At 43.5% G+C, this 27,405-nt stretch overlaps 1 protein-coding gene across 4 annotated transcripts in view; it reads right to left on the bottom strand.

Annotated features, from left to right (window-relative positions):
• Positions 1-7,672: 7,672 nt before the first annotated feature.
• INSIG2 (insulin induced gene 2) overlaps positions 7,673-27,405 on the bottom strand; it is a 141,312-nt gene continuing 121,579 nt past the window's right edge. For 2 of the 4 annotated variants that reach the window (XM_069616594.1, XM_069616596.1), the window contains one exon: positions 7,673-8,498. In XM_069616594.1, the coding sequence (XP_069472695.1) occupies positions 8,457-8,498 (42 nt within the window). In that variant the 3' untranslated portion in view covers positions 7,673-8,456. The remainder of the gene's footprint in view (positions 8,499-27,405) is intronic. The other 2 variants (XM_069616597.1, XM_069616595.1) reach the window with 2 other exon arrangements.

Raw genomic sequence — 27,405 nt, 5'->3', positions numbered from 1 at the left:
GTGCAGTAACTGCAAAGTATTATGGGGTCAGTTATTTCATATTTGTTTTCTGCTATAAGGTAGAGAGCTAATTCAAACCATTTAGATTCTTCATTGTCTTCTATTTTGTATGATAGGTCTACAGTTTTTCTGTTACTTTTATAAAAGGTTCTGCGGCAACATACACACACGTGGTTTGGTACTTCAGCTGAAGTACTTTCAAATTTTAGTATTTCTTTTTTGTATGCGTGTATTGAAAGGTTGCCATGTGCAGAATTGTTACTAAGTTGGTTTACAGCTAATTCATCTTGTAAGTGGGTTTCACTTCCAAAATATTTTGTCTGGATATAGTCGATTTCTTTTAGTAGGTCTTTTGCTGTACCATGTAGAAGAATGTTATTTAAAATTGGCTAGTGCTAAAGCAGGACTTTTAGCATAGTACAGTTTATAAACTAGATTTCTTATACTTGCATGATGTGTTGATATCCTTTTGATATCATGGAAGGTTGTTTTGCAAGTAGGTCCTGTAATGCAGACCAATGAATGTCCTTGTAGTCCTGTGTACTTGCATACTGGACAAGCATCCATATTTTGCAGTAGTTTAATTTTGATTTTGTCTTTGCTTTTCACAATTGAATTGGCATAAAGACTTGAACATTTTTTTGGTAATGTTACACATTGACGTGCATGGCCATTTGTACACTAGATGTTCTGATTCAGTTGAATGGAGGGGTAAATCTACGTTTTCAGGGCATATTTTTGTAAGGAGTACTTCTTGTTCCATTATGGTATTATTAACTTTTTCATAACCTCGACTACTGCTATGTATGGCAATTGTATTGGTTTGCTTTTGTTTGTACGCTTCTTCATTAAAGTATGGTTTTGTGCTTGTAGTGTGACTCCATTCACCTCCACAGATATTTAAGAAGTTATTTCTGTTGACATTTCGTTTATTGAGAAGTTTTTTTTGTAATTTAGTTATTAGTTTTGTTAGTGGTTTTATTCTGTTTAACACTAAAATAAATAACTTTCTTTTGAGAAGAATTGCACTGTCTATCAACGCTTCTAAGATTACTTTTCTACAATAGGTTTGAAGTGTTGAACCTGGTTGCTCTCCAGTTTTCATAAGATTTTGAAGGACTTTGTGACGGAACATTTTGGCTAAAATACTTTTTTTGGTATACTTACTTTGAACTACATCAAGATTTATAGAAGAAGTTTTATTTGTCGTGATAGTTGATTTTCTGGTAATTGTTTTTTGGTTTGTTTTACTTTTTGATAGAGGAGGCAACGTTTTTGTACTGGAAACTTCTTCTGTTTCACTACATGACTGTATTAGCTGTTGTGTTTCAACTTTTTTACAAATCCTGCAATAGATGGATGTTTATGTTGGAGAGTTTTCTTTTCATTTGCTCTGCTTCTGCGTTCCTTTCTACGGAGTTGCTTTTTGGTCGGCATGCTTTAGGGTCTGTTGAAAAGAAATACAGAAGGTATGGGTTAGGGTGTTCTGCAACGCATGTGTGTTGTGTGCATGAGTGTTTGAGTAAAATGATAAAGATGTATGTAATGGTGTGTGATTGTGCTTTGGGAAGTACAACTACTAGGGATGGCTATTCTTGAATTAATGTGTTACTAAACTGGGGTTCGGATGACAGAAAAAAGTAAGCCAGTGGTTTGGAGAAGTATAAATAGTATATCTAAAGCTATACAATTAAAACAGTTGTTTGTTCTACAACATCTAAATTCTAGCGGCTGAGTTGGGTAATTTGTGTGTCGAAAAATAGGAAGTTGTGGGCCATTCTGCCAGTAAATCACTGTTTAAGGTGGGGGGGGGGGATTTTTGGTCAGAATGGTGCAGAATCTCTATTTTTAGGCACAGAAATAGCATGAATTAACCTTACAGTGTGTTTGAGTAATAATTCAAATATTATGGTAACATTTTACTTACTTTTTTTCTAAAATGAGCAGTTTGCTTCTTAGTTGTTCTTTGTACTTCAAATTCGGCTGTTTCTTTTCTGGAGAATGGTCTTCACTGCAATTGTAAAAAAAAAAAGAAATTAGTAATTTGGTTTGTATATAGCACTATTTTTAATTTAGACATACATTTTTTAAATTGAAATGCTCAGCGCCTTCCTCAAAACCATTAAAACTATCTTATGACTAACTGTAGGAAAGAAAATATCTTTACTATGGCTTGTGAAATTCATAATGTACCACTGTATATCACTATTCCTGTAACTAAGCTTTTCCACGTAATAGTGAGTCAATGTCATAGCCTGCTTGTCCTATATAAATTTAAGTAATTATATAAATTGAAAAAATTAAAACCAATGTGTTTGTACAAATATTATTGTTTGAGATTTGATCATAGAGTGTGCATGTCATTTTGTTTGATTATATGTAGTCTATGTATTTTATTTCAAAAATGTTGGTTTAACATTATTTGCGTGTGTGTGTGTGTATGAAGAAATTAAATGGTATAAAGGTTTGTAAGTCACAGTTCATTTTAGGACAATGAAAAAATGATCGTAGATTCATTTTACAGATTATACAAGGTAAAAGTCGGTAAGAAAATGTGTTCATGTACTGTATAGAAAATATGCATACCTGTAGATGCGAAGAATCCGGGATCAGGGGGAGGGAAGAAAGAAAAATCAGGTAATACTCTTGTTCTAACCTTTGCTTCTTTCCTTCTTTCTAGGTGCTCCAGGTTCGAGGCGGGTGTGGCAGAAGGCTGGATGCTGCTGCTGGCACGGTGAACGTTACGCTGCTGGATGCAGAATAACGCAAAGCGGGTGCTGCTCTTCGGGCGTGGTTTAAATAGCCTCCAAAGTAGTCCTAGGTAGGTATTCCTCCCCGACCACACTCCGAGTAACAAAATAGCCCATAAGGTAAAGTAGTCCCTTCCAGGCCTCACATGGGCTTGGATCTTCTTGCAGCATGGTCTGCATCAGGTAAGTGTGCACTTATGAGCCTGGCGCCTATGGCGCCAGGACTGATGTCCCATATGAGCCTGGCGCCATTGGTGCCAGGACTGAACCCAGACAGCCCCTACCAGGGGTTGCTGGGTTTTTTCAAGGCAACATGATGCCTGCTCCCGGGGCTGATGGACGTGGTCTGGATGCCCGGGGGTATGCATCCTGACAGGTGCTGTCTGTGAGGACTTTCACTGTTTGACCTGAAAGATGTTGCTTGTAGAGCCTTGAGAACTGCCAGTAGTTCTACGAAATGTATGTGTTTTTGGGCTGTAGTGCAGGAAGTGGGCCCCCCATCCTGTGAGCGAGGCGCCTATAGTTAGGATCGCTTGTGGTGGTGGAATGTGAAAGGGTTTTCCTTTCAGCAGGTTGTCCCTGGACCACCAGTGAAGAGCTTGTACTAGGGTTAGCAAAACTACTAGATCGTCCCATTGACATCTTGCCCGAGACCATTGTTTCGCTAACCACTCCTGCATTGGGCACGCGTGTGGAACCAAGTGAATGCATGAGGCCATTATCCCGAGCAAGGCACTGCTTTGCGTAGTCATCTGGCGACCAGCCTTGTAATGAGGTACTTGCAACAACAGATTTTGTACTCTCTTGCTTGATGGGAAAGCCAGCTCCTCTTGTCTTTAGAACAGCTCCCAGAAATTGTTTTGTTTGGCTGCGAAATGGACTTGATTTTATTCTCGTTGATGGAGCACCCCAAATGGAAAAGGTTTACCATTCTTTGTGTGTTTTGTCTGCAAATTTGAGGAGACTCCCCGGTGATTAGCCAGTCGTCCAGATAAGGTTACATGGGGATTAACTCTCTGCGGAAGTGTGCTGCTACTACTGGGAGCACCTTTGTGAATACTCTTGCGGCTGAGGTGATGCCGAAGGGGAGCACCTTAAACTGCTAGTGTACTCCCGCTATTTCGAATTGTAGGTATTTTCGGTGCGCTGGGAACATGAATCATGAAAGTACGCATCTTTCATATCCAATGCTGCCATGTAATCCCTCCGTTTTAAGAGGTGGATTACCTCTTGGAGCGTGGTCATGTGAAACTTTTGAGGTTGGACAGATTTGTTTGCTGGGCACAGATCTATTACTGGGCGCATGGATAGGTCTTTATTTGGGACAAGGAAGTATGTTGAATAAATACCCTTGTTTACCTGATTTGCTGGGACAATCTCTAAGGTGTCCTTTTCCAGCAGAGTCTTTCCGTCCTCCAGTAGTATGCGCTGCTCATCCAGCGTCATCCTTCTGTGTCTTGGTGGGTGGTTTGGTGGTAGAGGAAGACTGTCTTTGTGAAGGGGCCCCATGACAAAGACTGGCTGCCCAGATTGTATCCAAAAGCGTGTTGGGTGCTCTGTCCTCAAAACCACCTGGAGTTTCAGGTCCCTAGGGAGACAATAGTTGCACACTGTGCATATCCTTCCACTTGAACTTCCTATGGCAGGAAGGGCAAAATTTAAAAGGGGTATTTTATTTTCCATAATGAAGGGAAAGGGCAGATAGGCGACAAAAGGGAAAATGGGGTGGCAGAATAGGCATTCTCTAAATGGATGCAGCTGTATGAAATCTCCCCCTGCTCTCTATACTATAAGGGCTGAGGTGCAAAGAGGCACGTGAAGGCAGTGTGTCTGGTCGACGATGGAGCTGTCCGCCGAGGGCCGTCGAGCAATAGATGATGCAGCGGCAACAGGCGGACGGTAAAGAATAGAAAGAAGTCTGCAAATAAACTTTAGATAATCAAAAGGCATCAGCCTGAAGGGAACTCTCTAACTTGCTACTGACTACGATGGCAGAAAGAAACAATATGAAGGACTCGACGCATGAAGGACCATGGGTATGGTACACGGCACACTAGCGATAGTATTACTAACACTAGTTTGAGTTTCGAAAACAAATCTTGTAATACTCTGCGACTACCACTAGATGTCGGACTATGCAGGGCATGTGATCTAAGCAGATCCACAAGCCTCAGATATATTATATATGATACATTACTCACCGTAATCTTATTTCTGATGCTTGTATCTGCTTAGATTCACATGCGGTGAATAGGCCGACATCTAGTGGAAGCTGCAGAGTATTACAGTTGTTGTTTTCGAACTCGAAAAAGGGACGTCGAATAGGTTGTGCTAGTAATACTATCATTAGTGTGACGTATGCTGTACTCATGATCCCTCACGTGTGTATGTCCCTTACATTGTATTTTTCTGACATGAGGTAGCACGAGTACAGAAGTATACAAGCAGATACGATAGACAAGCTCACAAATTTATGCACCTTCTCTCACAGGGGAGGTAGGGCGGACGCATGTGAATCTAAGCAGATACAAGCACCAGAAATATGATTACGGTGAGTAATGTATCTCTTCTGAGGCTTGTGGAATCTGCTTAGATCGCATGCTGTGCAAAGATTAGGGAACAGTGGAAGAAGAAGGAGGTGGGATGTGAGAAGGTTCATGAGCAAATAAATGTCTTAGAACCGCTTGCCCCACTTGTGTATCTGTCTTGGAATGAGTGTCAATGAAGTAGTGCTGAGTGAAGGTATGTACAGAGCTCTATGTAGCTGCTTTGCAAATACTGTCTAAGGGGACATTTGCAATGAAGGCCAGAGTGGCTCCTGTTCCTCTTGTGGAGTGAGCCCTGGCGTAAAAGGCAGTGTTTTATCTGATAGGGAATAGCACAGTTGGATACATCCGACTAGCCACCTAGAGATGGCATTTTTAGAAATGCAGTCACTTTCTCTGCCTGGCGCTATGGAGACAAACAATTGATCTGTTTTCCTTAGCAGTCTGGTTTGTCTACGTAGTAGAGGACTGCTCTCCTCACATCTAGTGTATGGAGCTTTACCTCAGCTGAGCTTTTGGGTTCTTGGAAGAAAGCCGGTAGCTCAATTGACGGGTGTACATGAAATTTGGAGATTAATTTACGCGAGAACCTAGGATCAGTATGTAAAACCAGCTTGTCTTTGTGTACAACAAAGAAAGGATTCTGCACTGACAAAGCTTGAATTTCACGGACCCTTCTTAGGGAAGTGATAGCCACTTACAAATCTTCTCCATTTGTCAAAGTAATAGTGCCTAGTGCTTGGCTTTCTTGATTCTTTCAAGATATCCATGCATCTCTGTGGCAGTTGAGATGTCCGAACTCTATGACCTCAGGAACTATGCTGCCAAGTTCATTGAGTGCGGCTGCGGGTGCACTGTTAGCCCCTCGTGCTGGGTGGGTAGGTTGTACTGGCACGGGAGTTTGATGGGATCGCACATCGCCAGTTTGTGCAGATGTGGATACCATGGTTGTCTCGCCCAAATAGGAGCAACTAGGATAAGCGTCATCGGTTCCTTGTGTATCTTGTTCACCACCTTCCTCATTAGAGGGGTTGGTGGAAAAGCGTAGGCAAATATCCCTGACCAGTTCATCCATAGGGCGTTCCCCTTGGAGCCTGGCTGGGGGAACCTGGACGCAAAGTCTGGGCATTGACTGTTTTCACTTGTGGTGAATAGGTCTATTGTGGGGAAACCCCACGGAGATAAGAGGTGTTCTACGACGTCTTCGTGTTGTCGCCATTCGTGTTCCTCTGGAAGGGGATCTCTGCTCAGAGTCTGCTAGCGAGTCGAGTTCCCCTGGAACATGTTGGGCTGGTGAATCTTCCGTTTGAGTGCCCATTTCCAAATGTGTTGGGCAAGCTTGGACAGTTTTTGAGAATGAGTGCCCCCCTGTTGTTTATGTAAAACATGGCCGTTGTGCTGTCTGTAAGGACCTGCACTGACTGGCTCGATAAGAGGGATTTGAATGCCCAAAGCACTCTGAATACTGCTAGAAGTTCCAGCAAATTGATGTGGTTCTGAGCAACCTTGCAAGACCACTGAGCCTGAGCAGTGTGGTGGAGGTAGTGGGCTCCCCAACCTGTTATGCCATTGTCACAACAGATGCCTCCTTGAACCTCTGGGTCGTAGAAGGGTTTTCCTTTCGTTAGATTCTCTCTCGTCCACCAGTGAAGATTCTGTACTAGTGTTGGCGAAACGACCACTATATATATATACACATACACACATAGTATATAACTCACAACACTGGCATTGAGAAAATATACAGCTGAGCACTGGTGAAGTCTGAACCAACTTCCTGCATCTGCCCCCATTTAGCACTTGCCTTTAATGGAACTCTTAATTTTAGGTCATCATTATTATTGTACTTTGCCAATCTGTTTAAAAAAGGATAGCACACATTTTAATCAAAATAGGTTTTAAATGTATGCCATTTTAGGTGACAATTTAAAGACAAAAATAAATTTAAAAAGTCAGAAACCAGCGCACAAGATGATCGTATTTTCAAAGCATGTTGGCCATCTTCGAGAGCATTCAGTGCCTACAGTGCAAGGCAGTAGGTAATTCAATTAATGGAGTATTGCAATACCTTGTGCATGGAAAGTGTGGCTTGCCTTGTGCAACAACATGAAGAAAACAGAGGTTCACTTGGTTTATTTTAGCATATCGAAGATGGAGGAAAGACATGTGGGAGTTGGTTCTGTGAGATATTATCACAGCAAATGGTATATTGTGCGGTAATCAATTTTAGAAATGGCAAGTACTGTATAACCCGATTAGGTTTAGTATCAAAATTTACAAACCACATGCCATTTCAACACTAAATTGAGCAGACTTTTGGAAGATCTTGCGGTTTATCAGAAAGCTTCTGAATTAAGAAAGATGCAAAACAGAAAATTATTAAAAACATTTTATTTTTACAATTGCACAAAGCTTGATCCTGAAAATATATGTTGAATAGACAAACAGGTGAATCCATGAGTAGGAAAGATTCCCATTAACCTGCTAAATTTACCAGGTCATTGTACTAAAACAAATCCTAGTGTCTCAGCCATAAATACTAGACAGAATGAACCTAGCATTATCTTTTCGTTGTTTTATAGCCACTGTGCAAACCATAAACACAGGTTTAATGGGTTTAATGTCACAGATGGTTTTCATTTGCTCTCATTGGGAACACACGCAGCATAGGCAAAGTGTGTATTGCAACTTGCCATAAGAGATGGTCAGCATAATTTAATACACATTCTTTAGCAACCTATATAGCAAGAAATACCGGCTCATTTTGTTGCAGCGTTTTAACATAAATTGACAGTCTAAATTAGCAGCAGCTTTATAACAAGAGCCCAAAAATTCAATATCCTTCCAGGGCAGTGAGCACACTTGTGGTGACAGTACTGTCGAAGTCACTTTGGCAACACAGCACTGTGAAAAGTCGTCAGTTGTTACTTCCTTTGTAGAAAACCCTCTGAGGACACCAAGTGGATGAGTACATACTTGAATAATTTACATATGTTGACTTGATGGAAGTAGCAATCACAGATTGCAGTTACGGATATCCTTTCTGGAAGAAAAGAAAGAAAGAAAATCGCAAATGTGCAATTTTTGGATAATTATACATTTAGAATGAGCATTTCCTTTGTAAAACGGGATGTCAATGTATTTCTCAAGCAGTTTATTTTCATTCTTGATGTGATTTGTCTGTAGTGACTTTGTATTCATACTGAAAAAAAACAGGCAAAAGGAAAGGTTATAAAATTCACTTAACCTACAGCTCTGAACCAGTTATGTTTCGACACAATGATTATTTGACCATCTGAGGAACAACAAGTACACTTTGACTGTGCAAGAGAACACAGTTATCAAAAACACATTACTTGATAACAGGGGGCATGAATTTAAAATACAGCATATGTTAACTACATAACAGTATCTATAACAGTATCTAATTTGTCCAGGAAAATATATTTGAAGTTTCTGTGATCTTTCATTGTGAAACCTATAATGTTACATAGTTACAATACTGAAACCACTGCAATCCGTCATGATGGAAAATAAAAACATTATATGTGTTCCCAGTATCAGTGGTAACATTTTGGGATGCTGATATTATCTGCAATAATCCTACAGGTCCAATTATGTGTGCCTCTTTTTTTTTTTAAATCACTGGTTATAGTAGTAATAACTATTTCTATAGATGTACATAGAAATGCATAGAAATCCACAATTCATACAAATGCAATAGTGGTTGATACTTAAATGCTTATATTATTAAACTATTTTACCTCTCTAAATGTGCATTAGGAATAGACCAAAAGTCATGATCAAGAAAAGTACGACTAATTTACAAAAATGCTTCTAAAAATAACAGGCCTTTAAAACAGGAAACAAATATTTCCCTTCTGGCCGTTTCGAACTTAGTCGAAAAAAGACTATATGAAGTGTCTAAAGTGTGTTGATCACACACAGCTGAAGAGGGATCATCCTTAGTCCATAAAACTCTGCATCATTGTATCAAGCGAACCAAACCATGCTTTTGGTAAGTTGTTTATACATTCCCTCAGGTACGCATTTACACAACTTGTACATTTTAATTTCAATAACTAACCCTCATTACTTTAGCCTCAAGACTTGGACATTTACTGAAAATGACGCAACCAATAATGTCGCTCTGGCAATAATGAACAGCCAAGAGCCAACAATTTTTCTTGAACCTAAATTAGTCATACTACTCTGGAACTAACAGCTGCATTCCGTGCATAATCAATATGCGTACAGCTGAGTTGGCTAGCTGGATTTACCCAAAATGAAGCCCTCATGATAAAGGAGAAGGGGCAGTGTTTAATACAACTCATAGTTACTAAGTCTACCACAAATAATATAGTGCATCAGGATACTTTTAAAATAAAATTCCTAGGGAACACAGCTTACCTTTGATCTCACTTCCCAATTATATCACAATCAGATATTATAATGCTCAATTACTTTGCTTTATAGACCTCAATTGCAGAGCTTGGTCTTTATAGACCTCAATTGGCGAGCTTGGTGTTAGACATGTCAATCAAATGAAAAGTCTACATTGCCCCAATCGCTTTGGGTCACCATAACAATTTATTTGTGGCGAGTCCAGCTCATGTTATCCAAAATTCATATTCCTAAAAAAATCACTAAATGATCATGAAAAATGTACTTAGGTGAAATAGGAATAACTCAAAAATAGGCCTCTCCGTCACACATCAGTCCATAAAGGTAAGTCCCAGATAACCCTGAACATCCTTAGCATAATTCTTACACAACATTTACATTCAGCACTTGCTCCAACATGCCTCTATTATTGCAGTACCCTTGCTAAATCTCTGTTCACATTTTATTTTCACCAAACTATTTCTCTAAATGTGACAAAAGAAGTTTCCCATTTACTTTGACAGATGCATCAAGAATCGTAATAGCCCCACCGTATTTAGGTTGGATTCTTGACCCTTACTGGTAATAAAACTACCCCTGAAAAGTTAGTCAATAGTGGAGAACATAAAATCAATACTGTCTTTATAATGATCCAGTGGGGCCTAATCGCGATCATGGGGTTTTACCTGCCATTTGGTCACAAAAATCTTGCCTCTCTATACCAAACATGCTTATGTTCACGAGTTGATGAACCACTATTATATAGGTTATTAAAATGTTCAGTCCACTCTTCCTACAGGTCAGCCATCATCCGTCTTGGTTTCTCACAATTTGTAGGCCCATAAATCATTAGAAGAACAAGTTACTTACCAAACTGGTAACGTTCTTTTGATGGGATGTTCCTCCGACTTATTCCACATCTATGACAGCTGTGGGACACAACTGTCATAGATGTGGAATACATCGGAGGACACAATCACTTTGAAATGTTATTGTCTCCTTGGGGAGTAATGTGGCATTATGGCATGGGCCAATTTATGGGCCATACGAGCCGTTGTGGCTCAGAAATTTCATATGGCTTGGAAATTGGTGAATTAGGGGGAAGCAGTGTCACTCTCCCAGTGTTGCTGCACTGGCAGCAGTGCTCAGGAGCCCTGCAACCAGAGTAGCGACACTAGTGCGGTGCTCATGTGATGAGGCAACAGCACGCTGAGATCACTACAGTGGCTGCAGAGTGCTTAGCATGGTGCTCCTTCCACCATCAGAGCTCTCGGTGCGCCCCGGACCCTCCTGTGATCAGAAGGACTGAGAGCCCTGAGGTGGGGTTTGGGGCTGCAGCGTTAGTCCCCAGAAGCGGACCAGGCATGAAAAATCACCCACCCTCTTCCCCACTCCTTAACTTCATGCTTCTTGGTGGGGGGTGTCCCCTCACAACTGTTCTCCTGCCCGGGCTGCATCAACAGATGTGGTCTGGTCGCATGAAATCACCAGCCCTCCCCCCCACTCCTACCTGCAAGCTTACCAGCAACCACTTAAGGCAGATATCCTTTTTGTTTTCGCTTTTAGGGACAGAATAGCTTTATAAACCACGCCCTCGGGCACCACTGGGAGTTATGGTCCCCGGAGACCTCATTAAACACCCTCTCTTCGCTTGGGACCATAACCCTACAGCAAGGTCTATAAATCTTAATTAAAGCCCAAAGATTATTTGCTCAGCTGCCATTTCCATGTCCCCCAAAGAGCAGAATAACCCTTGCATTCAGCTTTAGTGGCGGTCACCTAATCCTTGTACGCTACAGGGATCTGAATGTGCTCAATATTTCACCCCTCCACCCCTGTGTCTTGGTCAAGTTCAGTAATTCAAACTTTTATTCCTGCAATCTTGCTGACAGTTTGTGGGCAAGTATATCTGCAGCTGGACAAAGCCTGTTAAGTGGTCAACGGGGGTGGGATGGATGGATTGGGGACAGTCAACCTCCCTCCCCCATCTCCAGATTATTGAGTCACATTACTGGATAAGAGACCATGCATGCCATATTGGCATTGAAATTGTGCACTATAACATCGGGCACGGCCTATGCTGTGTGGATTCCTCATCCTAAATTTTCGCTCTAATTCTAGACAACACACAGAGGCATTCCTCATTTTTCCCAAAATTATTAAAATACAAATTAATTATAGACATGTTATCGTAACCCTTGGTCGTGCACTTCACAATGGGCATGATGGGAAGCATCTGATTTTACCTTTGTAAACTACTAATTTCAGTGTTATGGGATGCACGTACAGCGCCCCGATAGGGGAAAGAGGTATACACTTCCTAAGTTGTACTAGTCCACGGTGTGGCTCATTTAAAAGCAGTAACGTTGCAGTTAGCATGAGTTCTGTGTAGTTTAAGATTCAGTAATATATATTCATTCAATGAAAACACTTTGACGTTATGGTTTCAAGTAAAACCGAAAAACCTCAGAAATTTGTGAGTTATGGTAAGCTAAGCAACCATAACTCGCGCCACCAAAGTGCACTGCTAAGACTAACACCCAGGATAAAGATGACATAAAAAATGTCATTGTTAACATCACATATGAAATTAATTTTGATGAAAAGTCCCTACAAGGGTTTGTGTTTAAGTAGGTAACAAGATGTTGGGTGTGATCGGGAGACATATGCTCAAGAATGTACTCATCTAAACAACATTGTATTTGAGTGTTGTTAATACAGCAATCTAATCATATATAAACATAAGCAATGGCTGCAGCATGCATCATAGAATTGCAATATTTATAATCTTGTAATTTTGGAAAGTACAATAATGAATGCTACCATATGCGAGTTTTGAGTAATGTTAAACATGTAATAACTAGCTAACAATTCAAGACTTAATACACGTTTGCTAGTACAAACAATACATATGAAGAACCACAATGCATACAAATCAAAGGCACATACAGGTAAACTAAAGTAAGGAAGAAAGAAACAGCATCATCACAACATTTTAATAACATTAATGTTTATCTTCATGCATACAAATTAAATGTGTGTTTTAGGCCTGCTTATTTCCCCGAGTATGTGCACCATCAGCTGAGACTAAACCATATGGACCGTACTTTAACATATGACAAGGTTAACGTCTAGATACAAAACCACCTAGCCTAGATATGTCAGTGAACAAAAACAAGTGGCCAGATATGTAATGTCATCAGTGATGTCATCAATGACATTTGTGATGTCATCTTTGATGTCCTGGGTGTTAGTCTTCGCAGTGCACCGTGGAGGCGCGAGTTACGGTTGCTTAGCTTACCATAACTCAGATTTACTTAGTTTTTTCATTGAATTTCATAGGTTTTTATTAGTGCAACTTAACCATAACATCCCTGTACCAAAGTTTTTTCACTGAATTTCATGGGTTTTTACCAGTGCATGCTATTTTCCTAAAACTTACTAATATCATACTTACATCAATATAGCCCCACTTCTGTCCAATGTACAATGTTTCACCTTAAAACACTACCATTTTCCACCTTCTAGCATCATTTTTAACTCTTCTATGCACTTTTTGCAACTTCCTCCACTGTTTTTGCATCTGTCGATGTCCGCAAACATCTGATATCATCACAGACCTTCCGGACAGTGCCACGTGAACATGCGCTTGCACGCAGCATGATGTGTCTGCGAAGGCGTCTGCATTTGGAAGACTGTTTGAAACGGCATTTTTTTCTGGGGAACTTCCAAGCTCAAAATGTACCTTTGCAGAGCGCCTACATTTATACTTACTCATTACCCATTAACAATCTAGTGCAAAGAACATACTTGGCAGAATATTAGTAAAACTGACATTTCTCTTAAAAATGGCATCAGATATTGCCCTCCCTCCTCCCCAAAAGCCACCACCACCAGCTGGAGTGCCTACACAACAGAAAATGCACAGTACTTCCAAAGACAATGAAGAGGACCAAGAAGATGAGGTAGAGGATGTGCCTACCTCTAGCACCCAGAGGGAATCATGGGTGTGGCAGTTCTTTACCACTGTTGGGAGTGTACCAAAGGCTTAAGATACCACAGTGAAATGCACAAAGCGGGAACCCGGGTGCTAAAATATGTTCTCCCTACAGCGGGACGCCTGCGCCATCCAGCTGAAGGACGGACAATCCTTTTCCAAGATTGCCACCATGGAAACAGAAGGCGGTGCTCCATAGAGAGCCCCTCTTCCCCCTTCTATGGCAGCCTGCAGAACCCTAAGACCATATTACCACAAGCACATTTTTTTACCCTTTCAAACCTATCCTACTTTCGAACAACTTTACCATATAGCCGGTCCCAGGTGGACATGGCCACTTTAACACCATTTTTCGTCCGCAACAGGGGGGGAGAACAGCCTGGCAGCTGAAGTTATCGGCCCAAGCACAAGTGTTGCTGTGTGCGCCATGATGTCTGCGGGCTTTAGCGTGCTATAAATAAATAACAAGGACTCTGGACCATGATCTTCCATTGCAGCCACTGCAATGGGGGATAAAGGCCCTTAGCAACCCTGGTTCCCAAAGCGGGAAGCCGGTTTGCTAAAAAAATATACATTTCTCTTCATACAGTAGGAAGGAAGGATTTTCCTTCCTACAGCGGGACGCCTCCGGCAATCCTTTTCCAAGATGGCCACCATTGAAAGCGAAGGTGGAGCTCTGTACAGAGCCCCTCTTCCCTTTCTATGGCGACCTCCAGAACCCTAGGACCATATTATCATAAGCACATTTTCTTTCCCTTTCAAACCTATCCTACTTTCGAATAACTTTACCACACAGCCGGTCCCAGGTGGACATGGACACTTTAACATCATTTTATGTCCCTCGCGGTCATGGCCAGTAGCCAGATTGTCTTTGTTATGACAATATGCCATGACCCAGACAATCTGGCTACTACCCACGGCCACAGGCTATACCTCAGTCACCAAAGGTATATGACTATTTTTTGTACCTACATTATGACACTTGTCAAAAAATAAAACACAGGTACATTTGCTAAACCATGCTTTAAGCCATCTAAAAATGTTGAAACCTCCCTCTAATTTCGCCCCCTCTTGAGAAAATCCCACCAAACTTTAGAAAACCATTTATATCTAGATCCAAAATCGTTTTGCCAAATGTTGTGCAGATTCGTCAAATGACACCACATTTATATGCCTTTACAATATTTTGGGACCCCCCTCTAATTTTGCCCCCTCTTGACCGAATCCCACAAAACTTTGGAAAAACCATTCAGGATAAGGTCTAGAATAACATTGTAAAACTACATGCAGTTTCATTGAGTGGCGCTAAAGTTATAAGCCATCCAAAAACTGCTTTTGCCAAACCCTGTAATGCAGAAATATATACAGATGTCCTAGGACATCTGAAGTGACCGTGGACACCACGGGACTGCCCCAGGACATCTGGAGTGTTTGCGGACTGTCAGGGGTGAAACAACCAATTTTTGGCTTCTTATGGCCATATCCCATCCCATCCTCATCCCTCCGCAGAGATGGTTTGTTGAGTTTGACACGTGCAATGTTGCTTTAAAAAAAATAAAAAATTTTTTTTAAAAAAAAAATTTAAAAAAAAAAAAGATTTCGCTGCGCTGTCCGCGGACCCCAAAAAAGTCAGCGAATCCAACATGATGGCCATTTAGCAGAAACAGACGCATTTCATGTTTTATCACCACTCAATCAGAGGGTCCGTCCGATGTCGGCGGACCACGCAAAAGTCTGCAAAATGTTTCTGGGCCAATCAGAGGCCTGTCCGCGGACCGAACAGGGACGAGAGTTCTCGGACCGGACATAGATATCACTAATTTATTTGCCTTGTGCTTTGGTCATTTAGCCGCTGCCACTCCTGCCACAAATTTGGTGAAAATCCATAGAGCGGTTTAGGCTGTAGGTGTGAGCAAAGCTTTTTCCCCCATTAGGTCTATTGGGAAAAAATACATTTTGGGATCCCCCCTATAACTTTACCCCCCCTTGACCAAACCTTACCAAACTTTGCAAGAAAATTCAGAGTGGGCCATATATATATTTCCATGTCAAAAAGGCTGTGAAGCCTCCAGCATATAACATTCCACACCTTTATTCAGCGACCGCCTGATTAAGCACTTCCTTAAGGGCCTATTTCGGAGTTTTCCTCCAGAGAAGAAATTTCCTCCGGCGTGGAGCCTCAATCTAGTGTTAGCGTCTCTTATGAAACCTCCCTTTGAACCAATGTCATCATCATCTCTAAAGTTTTTGTCGTGGAAGTTGGCCTTCCTGGTCGCCATCACTTCAGCCCGACGTATTTCAGAAATCCAAGCTCTAATGGTTGACCCACCGTACTTACGTTTTTTCAAGAACAAGGTGGTCCTAGCCACTAACCCACAGTTCATACCGAAAGCTCCGTCAGTGTTCCATAAACACTCTTCTATTGTCTTACCTACGTTTTTTCCAGAACCATGCTCGGGAGCGGAGCGTACGTTACACACACTGGATGTAAAAAGGGCTCTCAAGTTCTATCTTCATCGCACGCAACCTTTCAGAGAAACGAGGCAGTTGTTCGTGGCCTATGGGTTGGGTGCTAAAGGCAGGGCCATTTCAAAGCAAGGACTGTCAAGATGGGTGTCATCTACCATTTCGTACTCCCATTCCAAGGCAGGGAAGCCTCTTCTACGACGGCCAAGAGCTCATTCAACTAGAGCGGCGGCATCATGGATGGCGCTGTGGTCTGGAGTCCCGCTGGGGGACATCTGCATGGCGGCTACCTGGGCGGCTACACACACCTTTACCCGCCATTATTGCCTGTCGCAACAACATGCCGAAGATACCCGGATGGGACAGGCAGTGCTTCGACACCTATTCCAATAAGGTAAGCCCCGGCTGAGGGGTTATATCCTTTTGCAATTGTGTTTCAATATTGTCTGGTTTTCTATGCTAATGATTAATGATGTGTAAACGACCATAGGGAATGGTCATTGTGAGAAGTATGCGGGTTTGCATGCACGCCTCCTCTTCTAGGGATGGTACTGCTATGTAATCTATTCTAAGCATGTGAATCCATGAAAGATCCAATGCTGGAGAAGGGAATAGTTTCTTACCTGTAACTCCATTTCTCCAGCATTGGTATCTTTCATGGATTCACATGCGCCCTCCTGCCTCCCCTGGACATGCAAACCGGTTCCCCCACTACTTTGGGGGCCGAAATCTGAGGGAGCGCGGGGTGGGTCCTGTATTTATATCATGGCGTCCTGACGGCGCGGGCACGCATGATACAAAACGAGGTGGATAGGACGCATAAGCGTCGAAAAAGTTTTCCTACGGGAAAGGGTCTATATAATGTACCGGGGATTCCCAGCCTGACGACGGGGAATATTCTAAGCATGTGAATCCATGAAAGATCCAATGCTGGAGAAGTTAATTGCCTTGGGGCGCTGAAAGACTTGCTGGATTGCACTATTCTTGACTCCCTGGATAAAAAAAATAAATAAACTATTGGTTTTGGGAGGGGATTTTAATGTGAAAATGGGTAATTGGATTCCAATCGACCTTGTAGACTCCAGTGAGGACAACACATATGGGATTGTGCGCCCACAGATGGATGATCGGGTATGTTTTAGGGGTTTACAACTGGGCATGTGGTTAATGGAATGGGGAATGCAGTCCCTCAATGGACATATAGAACCAGACATTTCTGGCAAGCAGTCACTTATAAGCACTCAGGGCTCATCCACCATCGACTACCTTTGTATGCATGTCCAACACTGGAAGTCAATACTGGATTTTAGGGTCGTACAGGAAGTTTTTAGTAACCATTTCACATTGCGGTTGGCCCTTAGACAGACCCGCTCCCATCAGCCTCTATCGGTCTTCCTGCAGTTTGATTTATGTGAAGTAATTCCCCATTGCAAACGCGCAGAGTTAAATGGGCAAAATGCAATCCTATATCAACCCAACACAAAGTGGTTTCAGCTCATTTATAGCATATCTTGTCCATCCTTGACCAGGATGCTGATTCTCTCCAGATTATCACCTGGTCGAAGGATCTATGGAGAGCCCTGACTGACTCCTTCCAGCATGACTTTAAACAAAGGGACTGCTGGCTGGTCAGCAGGCTTAACGAACCATGTAGGAACGCACAAACAAATCTAATAGGGATACTCAAAAAAATGGATAGCTCCAAGGGCGAGGTTCTCAAAACAAGGGCCGACTACAAAAGGGCTGTGGAATGCAGACAAGAGCCTCTTGAGAACAAAGCGTGGGAAGATGAGTTTTGGCTGTCTCTACAAGGAACACCAAGATATTTTGGGAGTTTGTCGCAGGAGTCCCGCCATACAAAAGAGTTAAGACATACCAGGAAAATGATGTGGCTGCCAAATCTTGGCTTGATAATTTCTCATCTCCGTATCAAGGACAAGCGACTAGGTATGCAGGTGAAACTCGAGGTGGAGCTGGACCAACAGTCACAATTGAACCCCGGGACCAGATGCGGTCTCTGCAGATTTATATAAGGCTGTAACGGATTTGTCGGTTCCCCTCTTGGCAGCCTGTTGCAACTCCTTTTTGGATACAGGCTTGTTTCCACAATCTTGAAAATGCTCAATTATCCATCCCATTTTTAAGAAAGGAGACCCTGGAAGCCCTCTGGCTTACAGGCCAATTTCACTGCTGGACACCTCCTTCAAGGTTTTTGGCCGCATCATATTGCAACATGTTGAGTATCAGATTCTATCTAGCCAAGTTCTCTTGGAAGTCCAATATGGCTTTAGGCCCAGTCTAGGCACTCGAACAAAGCCCTTAACTTATATTTGGTGAGAGCTTCCTCTGTTTTTGGCACGGGTGAAACGATTTATCTGGCTTTTATTGACCTAAGAACAATGTTGGATAAGGTGGAGCGAGCTGCTCTGTGGCGGGTGCTTGGGTCCATGGGCTGCCCAGCTGAGTTATTAAAAGGTTTTACAAATAATCTATGAGTACACCAGGGCTTGTGTCCGCTTTGGAGAACAGGGCCAATGCACAGGTTATTTCGAGGTTGCAACGGGAGTGAGCTAGGGATGTGTTCTCACGCCAGTCTGGTTTACTTTATACGTAAACGTCCTGTATAAAACCCTGCTAAACTCAAACACAGACTACCCTCGGTTGGTCGCTAAAGCGCTCCCATTATTAGTGTATGCCGATTAAATGCTGAAAGCCCTCCAGAAGCTCATAAATGTTTATACCCACTTCATGAGTGCCTTAAAGCTAACAGTAAAAACGAGTAAGTCGGTAGTGATGGCAAGTAGCTATGGGAGATGGAAAAAGAAAATAAAAATGCACAGTATGGTAAGCAATGGATTCATCGTCCCCAAGGTACCCAAATTCGATTATCTGGGTATTTGTTTTTTGGAAAACTGGAGGGACGGCCCATGTCCACAGACAAGGCACTAAACTTAAACAGGCACTGGGGGGCATTTCAAGATTTATGAAGATGTGCCAAGGCCAGCCTTTGAGTCTAATCGTGGAAGTGTATTGTGCACAAGCTAAAGCAGCTACCAACTATGGGAGGGAATGAACACACTGGCCATTGAGGAGATTGAGGAAAAACTTCCTGAAAAAGTTACTGCGGCTTCCTAGCTCTGCACAAGGCATGCTGAATTGGTCATCACCCACACTGGAGACGATTGACATGAAGTGCCTTTTCTGCACTGGCTTGGCATCTGGTCAAACCCTAGAGGCCTTCTGACCCAAAAAAATATCAGAGCTTTGCTGCAGAGTTGTTCTTGGTGCAAAATACCTTGGCTGAAATATATTTGAGTGTCAGAGAGGTGAATGCCCCAAATCTACAGTGTCCTGCACAATTGTTATCTGATGCTGAGAGTAGAATTTACAAGAGAGCCTTTCGCTCCCTAACCTCAATATATCGAGACTCAATAGGGCTTTCTCTTGAATCTAACAGGATTGTGTTAGGGAGAATTCTCAGAAATGTGCTAATTCCTCTCTACCTTAGAAACCACCAGCAACTTTGCTGGATTTTAGGACTTTTAATTTTAGTGAGACCCTTTTTCCCACTCTCATGTATTTTTAATGTGTTTCTTTTGATTGTGCAGTCTGACAAAACTCCATAGGCATCATCTTTTTCATTGTGTCACACAGCATCTTCAGTGCAGTGGCACAGGGAAGTCTTTTAGATTTCCCAAAGGTTAAAATACCTTCTCTTGGATAAACTACTGTTTCCAAGAGCAGTAAAGTGAAATGGACTTTACTTACATTTGTAACTTTCTAGACCCAGCACACACTATTTTACAATAGGGTGCTGGAGGGGTTACTTAGTATCCCCTTTGTCTAGCTTCTCATGTAAAAAATTGTATGTTACCTTTTCCTCGATGAATGGATGGTGGCAGTGGTTTACTTTTAAATACCGTGGTGTGCTTTTACCGCGGGCTGCGTTCGCAGCTGCAGTAAAGCACCCAAGGGTACAATTTTTGTCACAATGGCCCCGGTCAGCTTTTTTCGCCATTTCTTTGTGGAAATGACCTTCTTGAAATGTACTCTGCGCGCCAAACCAGGTTTGGTCCTTTTGTTTGTTTTGTCTCTGGCAGGATTCATGAATGAACCCCGCCTCCGGATCAGGGTGTCTGGCGGGGGCAGGCAGCGAGGGAGGTGCTCGAAACTCCCTTTGCTTAGTCTCCTAGGAGACAGGAATGCACTCCGAGGTGATTGGCCGACTGGCTGTCGGGCAAGGAAAGCCACCCGGCTGGGTGACCGACAGCTAGGCTGGAATGAATGGGAGAAACCTGCATAAAAGGCAAGGCTTTTTGGCTTGGAAGGCAGAGTCGACCATTGATCGAATGAATCCGAAGAACTTAGAAGAGATGCCTGCTGCAACTCCTGGACCGTTGGTTTGCCCAGTGAAGCCCTGCTGCGGTGCTGAAGCTCCGAATTTGTTTCGACTAGAGAAGCCCTGTAATGAGGACTTCTCCCCTTGAGTTGCTGGGACCAATCATCTGCAGAGTAAGCCACCTGGACGGACATCCTCTCGAAGCTGGATGTATTCCGACTGCAGTAGCTGCTGGAAACTGAAGAGCCAGGGAGAGGAACACCAGATTGTGTGTGTTGCTTTTAAGTTGGCCAAGAGCTCCAGGAAGATCCTCCGGACTCCCAGGAAGCAGGACTAACCGAGCCTGAGTCGCCCCAAGAGAGTGCTCAACCCCAGATGCAAGGAAAGCCCATCTCAAAAGCCAAGAGTCCACGGTGGTGCTATTTGCTGAGACGCAAGGAGCTGAAACCGCTGTTGGGTGTCCTGACCCACGTTTAAGCTATCATGCTACAACATTTGGTGCTGTGGGCTTAGAAAAGTCAAGATGGCGGAAAACCCACATGTGCGCCGAAATCCAGGAAAGCTGCGCAGTTTGTGCGCACACCGAAATGGTTGCCTCACTTGCCACCCACCAGTGCGAGAACGAAAGGCCGGGTTGCCATGAGGGAAATGGGTTGCCAAAGGAAAAACAGTAGCGCCGGTTAGCTTCAAAGCGCTTTAAAATCACCATTGGACTACCCGCACAGTAGTCTGAAACCATTGGGAATGGCAATGCTGATTGCCAAATGCAACCTAGAATTGTTGGGAATTCATTTTCTTAAATCCCAAAAATGGGTGCAGTACCAGTACTCACCACTATCCAAAAGCCGGCAGTTTAAAACCACCCTGTGTTTCTCTGAAGGCAGGCTCAAACTGTCTATTTTAAACATTGCAACACATCTAAAAACTCAATGGACACCAGCAGACATTTGGTAGAATGGAGTGTTGTGTGCCTACAAAATCTGGGAAATGAAGAGCCCAAAACAATGCTTATAACAAAACTGCTATGGAGTCAGCAGTTTAAGTTGCACTGGATTTAAAGACACTAAAATCGAAAATGTTTAGATTAAATGAGTGACCTATGTTTGGTGTCACATGCCTTTGTAACTGTTTAAATGTCATAGTTTTAAACTTAGAATCAGCCTTCTAGCTGCATATGTGAAAATGTTTAGTTTTATTTGAATGCAGAAACTGGGGAACAAAAAGTGACATTTTATCTGAAACTGGCTTAAAGAGATTCCAATTCTGCCTGGCAACTACCCCCATCAGGAGTGAAACTTGAGTCACAGCTGTGTTCCCAGGCCTAGCTGCCCTTTTGCTGCTCACACTAAGGATATGCCATCTATCTGATAATTGAATTACCTGTGCTCTACAGGAGCTCTGAACAAAGCCTGTCTTGACTCAGGCAAAGGTTTTATTACAGCAGTCGTAAAATGTAGCTTCCTCTTGGCAGAAGCTGGGAGGAGCACTGCCTGTGAGAGCAAGCTGGCTTGGCAGAACTGGAAAAACCAGTATTTCTACCTTGTGCTGAGAGGAAACCACACCCCTTTGTAGCCAGAATATTGTTTAGAAAAAGATGAATAACTCATAGTACGGACATGTGAAAATTTTATAAATGACACCATAATTCTTGTGATTTTTCTGCCCACATTTTAAGAGGTTTTTAGAACCGGTGGCGTGTTCAGGGGGGTTTTAGCGGAAAAGTGGATATTACTCTAAATGTATGCATGTTAAAAATCTGAAACTTCATCAGTTAATGTCCATACTCCCTGCGCACATGTATGTAAAGTTGGGTCAATGTCAGAAATTGAAAAATCAGTTAAAAAGTCAATTATCTGCCATTTCTGAATGCAAGCTCTTAGAAACAGCAGATTTGGACAGAGACATGGCTAAATTCAGCCACACCATGTATATGTAATTTCAAGCAACTGTGTAACTGTGAAATATGTCTTTTATTATCAAATATAGAATATGTGCAATCTGACAGAGGAGTGTCCTATCTGCAAGCCATAAAATGACATCCCTCTGACTCACAGTTCATTCCCCAATCAAATGATAAATGGAAGTTTGACCAATTAGAAGCTGAGAGAGAGGTAGGGTCAGTGATGCTAGAACACACCCACATTCTAAACACATAAAAGCAGACAGACAGGACAGATAGGGACCTTCAATTCCATCTGCAGCGGGACGCTCTGCCGGAAAAATCCATACTTTACCTCCATCAAACCTCCAGAGAGCCAAACTAGAGACTTCAATCTATCCAGAACTAAGAGACCAGACCAGAGAGAAAGCAGTGCTGTACCCAGAGAGACCCAGACCAGCAGAGAGAGCTGACCCAGATCACTGTGAAGTGCAGAGGCCAGACCAGACCAGAGTCCAGTCTAAAACCCTGACCAGATCCGTGATGAGGCCCATTTCACTCAAGAATATAGTGTGAGTACCTAGAAAACTGTGCAGAACCAATCTCCTAGTTAAAATAATATAATTCAATCTATTTAATCTAAGTAGAACTGCCTCCTAACTGTCACCTGTCATTTGTAAAGCTGTCACTTGTCATTTCCTAGTTGCAAGCTGCACTTGTCTTTTTGAACTTTAAAATTTCAAATCTGAAAAACGACCTTCACAAAATCGCTCATATCTCCGCAACCGTTTGTGCTAGAGACTTGCAATAACTTTCATCTGAAAGGTTAGAATCGTGGCTTTCCTACGAACGTAGAACCGCATTCCTACCCCTTATAGTTATACCGCAATCGCGGAACACGCATTCGCGAATTTTACAGCGATTTGCAAATTTCTTCACATGTAAAAACTGCTGCTGCTTGCCTTCCATTTGCCAGAAATTCGTTTAACCTGCTAACTATCCCTGCCTCATTGCTAGTGTGAGCCTGGACTAATATTAACTAGATACCACTCACCCTGAACCTCTGAAAGGGAATTAAAAGCATTTCCAGCATATTTCTCATCCATTGCTAGCACATATCAAAGCATTTGCCTGTGTTTTAAACTTCTGTCGTGTAAGCTTGCTGGGGTGAACTGATTTACATTGATTGCATTTCTGAGAACTGTGTGTTTTCCTTCCATTTCCTTGCCTTGCATCAAGGGGGGAGGGGATTGCCAGAGAAAAGTGATTACATTGTTTGGTTGAAATCATATTGAGTATTTTCTGTACTGCATTCATTGAATATTGCATCCACCTGAGCTTACATAAAGCATCCTCTACCACATTATACTTTTGTTCCTATTTACCAGTGTGCTACCTTATACATTTCATGTCAACTCATTAGTGATTATAAGAAGTGTGCTAGTGCCAGATTCTCCGTTGTTGATCTTTATCATCTCAGATTAAGTGTGCTAGTCAATTATTAATTTATTATAAAGTGTGATATATATATATTTTAAATTATCAAATAAACCTTTTAAGCTTGCAAAACAGAACTACTTCTTGGCTCAGTGGGGTCAGGGGGATTCCAAGAGAGGGGTGTTATATAGGGGTAGTCATCCAGAACGCATGAACTGGACATAAAGATATATCAATAAGGGTTTTCATTCAGTATTCTAGACTAGGCGTTAACTTAGCTGTAGTGCTGAATTGAATCCTCTTACAAATTGGGGGCTCGAGCCGAGACGTTGGGTTAGATTTACCACTTGTGCAGCTTAATACAGTGTGCTAACTGACGGGATACATACATCCGGTCGGATCACCACGCTGCATTACGCTGTGAAGCATTCCTCAAAAGGGACACTCCAAGAAAAGTTCTGTTCTGCAAAAATAAAAATACAAACTTCTGTAAGTCAGGACAGAGACCAATCTCTAGAATGACAACCTTAGTAGACATGAAAATAGCCAGAGAGCACCTCTTGCATAAGCTATTTGTGAGAGGTGAATGGACCGAACAGGGCCAGGATGTGTGGTTGCAGGCCATCACACAACAGGTCACTGAAACAGGGTCAGATATATATAGAGATCAGGGTCCCTTACATGTGGCCCTGAGTGAACTATATATGGCTCCTAAAGCCAAAGAGGAACACAATAAGATTGCCAGGATAGCAGCATACCTGTACCTATATATGGGAGACATGCAGGATAGATGTGCTGAAAGCCAAAATCTGGCAAATAGGCAACAGATGGCATTACAGAAGGCCCAATCTGACCTGGTCTCTTCTGAGCAGAGGCTGCAGAGGAGCCAGGAGTCAGAAGATGATAGTAGGCAGCACATCATTAAAATAAAGAAGGATATGGATGTGCTGCAACAGGAAAAGGTAGAACAGGATACCAGATTTCTGGCCTTGCAGAAGGAATACCAAGAAGGTTTGGACTCCCTACTGCAAAACCAGAAAAAGCTGGAGCAACAACTGGACTTCAACAGGGTATGTGCTGAGCAGGTAGTCACCCTGCAAGGCCACCTAGATAGAGTGAAGGCAGAGAGCAACAAACTAATTCTGAAAGACCTGGATACCCAGGCAGAGTTTGATCAGGAGCGCCAGAATGCTGGTGCCTTCCAAAGGCAAAGGGACGACCTGGCAGCACAGATGCAGGCTCTCAGTCAGGAAAGGGATACCTTAGGCCAGGAAGTCTGCCATTTAAAAAGAAAAATGGAAGAAAATCACCTGACCCACCAGGGACTGGGTGACCTCCAAAAAGAAGACCAGAACTTGCTAGAGCACACCAGGAGGGTGGAGGATGCTCTAGCAAGAAAGGAGCAGGCCAATAGGGACACAGCTCAGGAGGTAACCCTCCTGCAGCAAAGACTGGCCCAGTTCTCCAGGACCAACCAGGAAGCACAGAAGGAAAATGAGGCCCTCTGTCAACATAATGATAGGCTCCAACAACAGGTAGCGATGCAGGAGAGACTGAGAGTCGAGTAAGGCCTTAACAGAGGAACTGAAAGCACAAATGCAGGCTCTTGCATTGCAACAGGGAGCAGGGGCGGATAGAGATGAGGTCCGCTGGGAAAGAGAGACTCCTGACCATAACCGCAGGAGCCCTAACACCAGGGGCCTTCATCTCCCCCAGTCCCTGGACTCTACCACCCCCATGTCCCCTGGCGCACATGAGCACAGGGCCGCAGGGATGGCAGATTACTATCCAGCTAAGAGTATGGGGCTCATAGGCCAGTACCACTCAGGAATGGAGGGGTGGGCATCCGGGTATGGGCACCCAAGTACAGTACAGTTCAATGGGGAACCCCAGGAGAGTAGGCCCATTAAGGACATCCTGAAAACCTCTGCCCAGTTAGGTCAGTGGAGGGGGTACCCATCAAATCCTGGCAGCAAGGAGGAATCTGAAGACTCCTCTGAACTGCGCAGGACACAGGAGACCAGGTCCCCACATTCTGCCAGCCATTCCCAGGCTCGCAGAATCCGGGAAAACCTGGAAGAACAGACGGGAACCTCTGGGAGCAGTGCCTCTGAGTCCGAGGAAGAATGGACAAGGGTTACCCGAACCAAAAAGGCCAATAAGGCAAAAAGGGCCTTGCTTAAGGACCCCTTAAAGCAGATTAAGGCGATCAGGAGCGTCATCACGCCTTACCATAAGAACGCTAAGTATTCTGTTTGGGAGCACTTAGAGTTGTTTGAACAAATGATGGAGACTTTCCATTTGAAGGACAGCCAAAGCTGTATTCAATATGTAAAGTGGACCTTCTCCCCGGAATACTCCAGTTTCTTTGCGGGGCTGGAGGACCAAAATCATTTAAGATGGTCCACCTATAAGGCGGCCATCTTGAAACATTTTTCTGTTCACAGAAATCCTCAAGAGGCTCGCAAGGCAGCCTACAATTTGCAATGTGGGGAGGATCAGGCCCCACAAGAATTTGTGCAGGAGTTAAAGCGGGCTTTTGCACAGACCACAAGAAGGGTGCGCACGGATAGCAGGGAATTTATTAACACGTTTTTCCATGCCTTGCCCAAATATATCATGACCCAGCTCGTGAGGGATTTTCACGAGAAAAGATCTTTAGACTGGGTCATTGAACAGGCTACCCGGATCTATGAGGTGCAGAAACCGGTAGATAGCAAAAGTAATGCCCAGAAAAACCCCAAAGCCAACAGCACCCTTGCTGCTGCCAAGGTGGCAGAGGTAAAGGTCACCCCCGTTTTGGATTTGGAGATGGGGGGCCTAAAAACCTACCTGCACCTAATAATGCTAGGCCCAGAAGGTCCTCGGGCCAGTCACAGACAGGGAGCCAGGGAGGCAGCCCCCCAAATGGGGTCCCTCGCTCTCCTGATTATGTAAGTCCCCGTTACAAGGGAAATCGACCCATCCTGGGTTATGTGTGGACTCCTCCAGCCCAAGGGGGGGGATCCAGACAAGCACCTAACCCAGGGAACTTCCCTCCAAACTTCCCACAGGAGGGCAGAAATTTACCAAACCCTGGGCAGAACTTTTTCCCCAGATATCCACCCGACTTTCAGCCCCAAAACCATCCATCCTTCTTTCCCCAATTCCCTGAGCCCAGACCACTGAATCCGGGAGAGGGGAGGCCAAGGGTGGAGGGGTACCCAAATCTTCCCAACCCGGGGTATTACCAGAGGAGGGACAGCTACCCTTCCCGGGATCAGCCCAGGGGAGAAAACAGGGCCCCGTATCAGCCTGAGCGGGTTTCCCAGTTAGAGCGCCAGGTTCAAAACATGGCGCGGGACCTGGGTCACATACTGAGGGCTCAGCAGAACCCTCAGATGGGCGTGCCGGCGCAGAACGCACCCAACTCTGGACCTGGTGCTCCAGAACAATGACGGGGGCAGCACCCCGATAACTCACCGGTTCCCAGGGAGGAGGCACAAAGGGAAGGGGGGTGTAAAGCCTTGGAGGAAGCTTCCTTCCTCACTTGTAAACAGCCCCTGGAAACCCAGGAACCGGAAACAAAATCTCTTGCCCCTGAAAGTCTGCCTCCTAAGGAGCAGAGG

Source organism: Ambystoma mexicanum, chromosome 9 (assembly GCF_040938575.1).
Source record: "Ambystoma mexicanum isolate Mex_15411 chromosome 9, UKY_AmexF1_1, whole genome shotgun sequence".
Taxonomy (NCBI): Eukaryota; Metazoa; Chordata; class Amphibia; order Caudata; family Ambystomatidae; genus Ambystoma; species Ambystoma mexicanum.
The sequence above is the reverse complement of the archived record's forward strand: the minus strand, read 5'-3'. Positions and strand labels throughout refer to the sequence as shown.